At 39.0% G+C, this 7,131-nt stretch overlaps 1 protein-coding gene across 1 annotated transcript; it reads left to right on the top strand.

The window, feature by feature from the left end:
• The first annotated feature begins 543 nt into the window (after nt 1-543).
• plek (pleckstrin) lies at nt 544-6,529 on the top strand. Its single transcript, XM_079758815.1, has 9 exons — nt 544-683; nt 1,408-1,563; nt 2,160-2,341; nt 3,091-3,182; nt 4,133-4,317; nt 4,516-4,620; nt 4,966-5,049; nt 5,205-5,277; nt 5,397-6,529. Exons 1-9 carry the CDS (start codon nt 642-644, stop codon nt 5,534-5,536), a joined length of 1,059 nt encoding a protein of 352 aa, XP_079614941.1. The 5' UTR covers nt 544-641; the 3' UTR covers nt 5,537-6,529.
• The last annotated feature ends 602 nt before the right edge of the window (nt 6,530-7,131 follow it).

The following is a 7,131-nucleotide window of genomic DNA, read 5'->3' as shown; positions in this document are numbered from 1 at the left end:
AGGGAACAGGATCAGTCCAGGAACCGAAGCTGGAACCTGTTGTTATTAACTTTAACTCATACTCATGTGTTAAAGTTAATAACACATGAGTATGTGTTACTTCAGAACCACTCTATCCTATAATGAAACAATGGGAGTAGACTCTCTTCTAGGAAACCCGATGACATGGTTTCCCTCCACAGTGGTCACTGGATGTTTTAAGAGTTTTCAGCATGGCAATGATTGTATTATAATCATATGTAGATAGTCTTCGGAGTCCCCTCATCTCATACCTGATTAATCAAAATTGTAAGTATACATATAAGATTACAGCTGTTGACTTTAAGTGAAAAATGAAATGAAACTATTCACTGTGGATAGCCTTCTTGGGGCATAGTTATTTTAAGAGAGAAAAGGGGAAGTAATGTGTAAAGCACCTATCATCATTGTGACAGAAACATAACAGCACTTCCTCTATCAGAATATGTGTGTGTGTGTGTTTGTGTATGTGTGTGCATGAGTATGTGTTTGTGTAAGCATGAGTTTGAGTCTGTGGGTGGGTATGGGTGTTAAAGATAGAGACTGCAGCATTAGCCTGAACCATAAGAGTTTCTAAACCTTGTAGTATACGTGCACAAAATTCACAAGTGGTGAGTGTCGTGATGGAGCCAAAACAGGTCAAAGAAGGATACTTGGTGAAAAAGGTAAAGTTCACTCAAACTATAACCATACCATTCTTGAAGTTTTTATAAGATAATAATGCAGTTTTTTAATACTTTAAACTTATCAAATGAAATCTGTCAAGTTATACAAAGTAAATGTTTCACGCTTGACACCCTCGCTTATGCTGTTCCTCTTTCTAAAATCGTTCAATTTTGTACACTAGGATGTTTTTCAAGCAACAATTTCCACACGTATTAATCCTCGACTAATATATCTAACTAATACTATTGGAGTGAACTCAAACTGATGGTTCTCTGAGATCATTAGCATCATAGAGTCAGTAGTGTTTAACTCTATTTATACCTCCTTATTTAATTACCAGAAAGCCTGAGGCAAGAAGGAAGCTACATTAGAATTTGCTGCTGCTCTGGGGAGAAATAAAGTAAATTAAAAGTTGATTAATGTAGAAATACAAAAGAAAATGAATAATATCATAATTCAAATGTGAGTACTAGCTGTGGTAATTTTTGTAGGCTACTTATCATACTTATCATTATCATATCCTATTCATTACTTTGCATTATCCATCTTAGTATCTCAAATCCGACAGTACAACATTAATTGTAACATGCTCAACAGCACTCAAATCTCTTTCTATTTCTTTCTGTCTCTTAATCTCTCAATCCGTCTGCATGTCTGTGTATTTCTCTCTCCAACCCGCTCTCTCTTTCTCCCTCTCTCTCTGTATCTCTGTCTCTCTCTCAGGGCACGGTGCTGTCCTCCTGGAAGGCTGTGTGGGTGGTACTGTCTGAGGATGCGGTAGAATTCTACAAGAGGAAGACAGACAGCTCCCCCAAGGCTATGATCCCCCTGAAGGGATCTACACTCACCAGCCCCTGCCAGGACTTCGGGAAGAGAACTGTAAGGAAAAAACGTTTGTGTGTGCATGTGAATGTCTGTAGGGTTTTTAATAAGTGTTTCTATAGGTGTACTTGTGTGTGTGTGTATGCTTGTGTGTTGTGTGTGTGTATGTATGTTTTTGTCTGTTAATTTGTGTTTGTGTGCCTGCGTGCGTGCATGCATATGTGTGCTTTCCTTAAATGTGTGTTTCTTTATGTGTGTGTTTGTGTGTATGGTTGTGTTTGTCTCTGTTCACACGTGTGGGCATGTATGTGTGAATGCATATGCGCTTGTGTGTGTGTGGTGTGGTGTGGTGTGTTGTGGTGTGTATGTGTGTGTGCGCGTGCGAGCACATGCATGTGTATAAAATATGTCTATGTGTATGTCTATCAATAGTCTGGGACTTTAATGCACAAAAATTGCAACCCCAAAAAAGTTTTGGCAACATTTCTCTTAAATGAGTGACTTCCATGACATGTCACCGATGACCAAACTCTTTAAGAAAGTGAAAACCAAATGTCCCCAAAACACGTGACTGAGGACGGTGAGGAATTTCTTCGGGACATACCTGTAAATAAAACACCTCTTCCATGGACCGGCTGTACCTCATTCCTCAGATGGTGTTCAAGATCACCACAGAGAAGAAGCAGGACCACTTCTTCCAGGCTTCCCACATCGGGGAGCGTGAGGCCTGGGTGAAGGACATCGGGAGGGCCATCAGCTGCCTGCAGGCTGGGAAGAGGTTCGCCCGCAAGTCCACCCGACGCTCCATCCGTCTGCCCGCAACGGTCAACTTGAAGTGAGTTCTCAAAACATGATTCCTAATGATTTGGTGGGCCCGGTTTCCCGAAACCTTCTTAAAGCCTGGTGGTGTTTTAACCTAGGCGTCACTGGAAGGAGGGATCACCCACTCTATGGTTCTTCTTAAGGCTTCTTCCTGGATAATGATGAGTTTTTCCTTGCGCTTTGGGGGATTGGGTAAGGGGGTGTCATAAATATATGAAGCCCCTGAGGCTAACTCTCATTAAGGGCTATATAAATATGATTGGCTTGACTCACTTAATTGATTGTGGATGTGTAATGATGGTGGGCAGAGTGGCAGAGTGCCTATATGTAGTTCCGCTCCTAGATCAAGGGTACCGGGTTCCATCCCCATTGTGTGCATCCTACCTGTAGGCACCCTTGAGCAAGGTGCCCTACCCCCTTCCGGCTCTTCAATGACATGTTTTAAATTCAATGTAAGTGGATTGAGTTGAAGCTACATGGCTGTATGAGCCTCAGATGTGCATTTTACTCCTGAGTGAATAGCTCCAACAGAAAAGGTACACAGTGCACATTTAAGTGCCTAAACATGGATTGATCTTGCATTTTTGACAGCTACCCTACCCAGCACTCTTTTAAGTCATTTGTGAGTACCGAACTTGTGTTGTGTGTTCGTAGTTAGTAACCCCAATTTCAATGAAAGGCCTTCATTGATCTCAGCCTCACTCTTTGACTAATAATTTAATGTCATATCGTTTTCATGGTCTTGTATGTTTATCTCTCCAGTGAGCTGTACATGTTAATAAGGGACCAGGACAACGGAGTGCAGGAGTTGAAGTTGGAGAAGGAGAACAAAACCTACAACCACTGCTTCACCGGTATGTTCACGCTTGATGCTCAAATCCATTACAACCTGGTTTGGTTTTGTTCCTCTATTTAGTCTGATTATATTTCCATGAAACTCCTTCTTAATCCTCAAGCTTTGCGTCTCGCTAGTCCATTGTTTAGTTTGGGGATTTTGGTTTGTTTTCCCCGTACCGTGGTAGCCTGGTCCTACCAGACTCTCGTACTTCATTTAATTTGCACAGAGTCTGGACCTACTCAATTGACAAACAATAACTCACTTGAAGGCGGGTGTCTGTTGAAGTTTAAGACTATTGGATCTGCCCAGTGCCACTCTGGATCTGCCATAACCAATCGCTAACGTTTGGCCGGGAATCACGTTGCGCGCAGGCTGTAAATAAGCCAAACACCATGCGTGAAGATGTCCATCAACGAGAGCTGACTTTAACGTCATTGTTCTCAGCCACTCCCTCTGTTCGCTGATTGGATGCAGAAAATTTGGAAGGCGAAAACCAACTAACATACCGCAGACCCAGACCTAAGTACTGAAGGGAAATCAAAATTGAGCGAAAGTAGGCGGGCGGAGCCAGGCTACTACCATGGGCTTGATGCCTGTCGATTTTTAAATGTTTAAAAAAAACATTGCAGCCTTGCATTTTATTCACGCGAAATCCTTAAGGATTTGTTTTCAATAACTGCTTTATTCCTCAAGTGGAGACGTTGTGTTTCACCTTTCACCTTTTCACCTTTTACCTTTGTTTTGTTGTAATTTGTAATAATTTATTCTGATGGATCGTTGGATCTGTCTACCAGGTGATGGACTTGCTAATTTCGACAAAGAACGTTGTGTTTCAAAACCATTAGAACCACGCATCTTTGTAGTCATTTATCCAAATTGTTTACATTTCCAAGAAACTCCTTCTTTAGCCCATGTTCATACCTTGAATACCATGTTTCGGCCTCTGGTTTGCTCTCTGTACCGTAGGTGTGACGGTGGTGGATTGGTTGATCTCAAAGGAGAAAGCGAGGAACCGAGTCGAGGGCGTGATGCTGGCGACAGGGCTGATGAACGAGGGATACCTCCAGCCCACCGGAGACCTGTCAAAGACCGGGGCGTCAGAAGGCACCGAGTGTGTCTTCCTGGACGATTCCAATGCCCTTTACTTCTTCGTAAGTATAGAAAAAATATAAAAAAAAGCGAAAGAGAAGAGAGAGAGAGAGAGAGAGAGAGAGAGAGAGAGAGAGAAAATGAACCTAGGGGGACCTATTTCTGTGGTGAATGGGTTTCAACCTTTTTGGCCTTTACCCCTATTAGTTTTGATGGAAAATGTTGCGGTTGAATAATGTATGTTTTTTGTGGTGTCACAGGCAGACAGCGGCTTCTTCTGTGAAGGATACTCCAGTGATGAAGATGATATTGTGAAAGAGGAATTCAGAGGAAATATAATAAAACAGGGATGCCTGCTCAAACAGGTAAGGGTGGAAAGGAAGGAAGTTGAATCAACGGAAAGTGAGAAACTTTTGATTAAAAGCCAAATAATCATAACAGAAGTAATGCAAGAAATTTAATGCTGAATATAAAAAACGTGTCTACACAGTATTCTTCAAAACATGGCTTTTTTTTAATGAACTGATAGATGTTATGTTCTCTTATCAAGCAAGCTTTTCCTTAAAGGAGTTTTTTTGTGTGCGAATAAATTAACTTTTTATTGCCCAAGATCACCTTAATGGAACTTTTAAGTAGGCTTACACAGAGGTTTAGAAGTTTGGCGCAGTGAAATATATATAATAGCAATTGTAAAAACTACTCTTAAAAAGGGACATCGACGGAAAAACTGGAAGGTGAGAAAGTTCACGCTGAGAGATGACCCTGCCTACATCCACTACCACGACCCTGCCAAGGTAAACAAACGCAATTTAAACTGAAAGAAAAAATGCGAACGTAAAAAAAAAAAACAGAAACGGTTGTACCGAAACGATACAACATTGGCATATTGACATTTTTTGCCTTTTGTTTGCCAAACGCTACATACATGTCCTTTATTATTGACTGCTAGGGGGACGAGGAGCCCCTCGGGTCAATTCACCTCCGCGGATGTGTTGTGACGGCGGTGGAGTTTGTGCCTGACGGTAAGTGTGTGTCCTGTCACCATGGGACGAACGAATGACCCTACCTCCTTTTGTTTCGTTCCTCTTATCTTTCTTTGGATTACATTATACTGTTTATGGACTCTCACTTTTGTTCACAGCCAAGCGCTACGACGTGACAGGAAACCTCTTCGAGGTCATCACCTCGGACGAGACGCACTACTTTCTGCAGGCTGCGACGGCGGATGAGAAGAAAGAGTGGATCCAAGCCATCCAGGTTGCGTCAAAGAGTGGAAAATAACGCTCACAAAATGAACACGATGTGTCTTAGTCCGATGATTATTTTCTTCATAAAATAAAATAAACTTCATGCCGCTCATGGACCCCTGAGCATAGGCTATAACAATACAAAAGAGATGTGGAAATGATTTGGTTTCCCTATTTGTCAATACCTCAACTGTAACTCACCGTTTGAACACTAGGGGGTGGTATAAAACCATGGATGCAGGTACACTGTAAAAAAAAATCTTAAAAAAACGGTAACTTTCTGGAAGCGGGTGTGCCAGAAAAATACTGTGAAATAACAGATAATTACTTTCTGATAAAAATACGGTTATTTTCCATAATTAAAATACAGTTTGTAGTTTGATTAGAAATATTCCCATTTTAAAACAATGAAATTACCTAGAAATATGGTAAATAAATGTATTACGAAAAATACTGCTTAAATTGACAGAAATGTGCTGTCCTTAGCTGGTTTTTAATGGAAAAAGATATATATATTAAGATATATATTAATGTTTATTTGATGTAATATAACAGTATATGGACACAAAATAATGTGATTCATCTTTCAAAACATGTAAAAAAATGTTGAAAAACATTATCTTGGCTTTACAATTGCAATAATTTACTGTTATTTTTAGATAACATCAAAATGAATATTTAGTTATTTTACATTTGTTTTAAACATTTACTTAAACATTTTGTTTTAAAACATTGCAATTACCCATAAAGATGGTAAATTAACATTGTAATATGAATAATAATGCCTAAATTTACAGAAATGCGCTATTAGATGTTTTTAATGGCATTATTTTATGTAAAAGGCTGTATATTACTTTATATTAGATGTAAAGTAACAGTATACAACAATAATTTGATTAATCTTTCAAAACTTAGGTGTACAATTGCAACAATTTACTGTTTATTGCAAATTTAGTTTTTTGTTTTCTTTTACATTGATTTCCTGAATATTTAAAAGACTTTCAACTTTAAATAAAAAACTATACTCACCTAATAACACCAGAATTGTTTTAATTTTAAATGGTTTAAACCGGTTTTTGGCCAGTGGGAAAAGGGGCTTAAATTAACTGTTGTGCTTGAATTAGACTAAGCTGAACAAGAATAGCTATAATTTCCCATTCTCTGTATTTTTATTTAACTGTAACCATTATTACAGCAATATTCAAAAAATGAAAACAATTAAATTAAAATGACTGGTTCTGAAACACAAAAAAAAAGTTTAAAAAAGAAAAAGTTGAGTTACCAATTTATGGTAACATTTCTATCCAAGGCATCCATAACTTGGTCAAGTCACCATACATGGATTACAAACTTACATTAAACCTCACTGGAAATGAATCCATACTCTATCCAAGGTTTCCATTACCTGGGTCAAGTAACCATACATCCAAAACATTGATGACAAACTTTGTCAAACCTCACTGGAAATTAATCCATACTCTATCTAAGGCATCCATAATTTGGCCAAATAATCCACAACATTGATAACAAAGCTGCATAGTATCTTACATGAAACCTCACTGGATATTAATCCATAACAGTCCGTAACTTGGACAAAGTATCCATAACTTGTGAGCACTTTTTATTCCC

Source organism: Pollachius pollachius, assembly GCF_949987615.1.
Source record: "Pollachius pollachius genome assembly, chromosome: 2".
Classification (NCBI taxonomy): Eukaryota; Metazoa; Chordata; class Actinopteri; order Gadiformes; family Gadidae; genus Pollachius; species Pollachius pollachius.
Note: the sequence above shows the minus strand (reverse complement) of the source record. Positions and strands in the feature narration are given on the sequence as shown.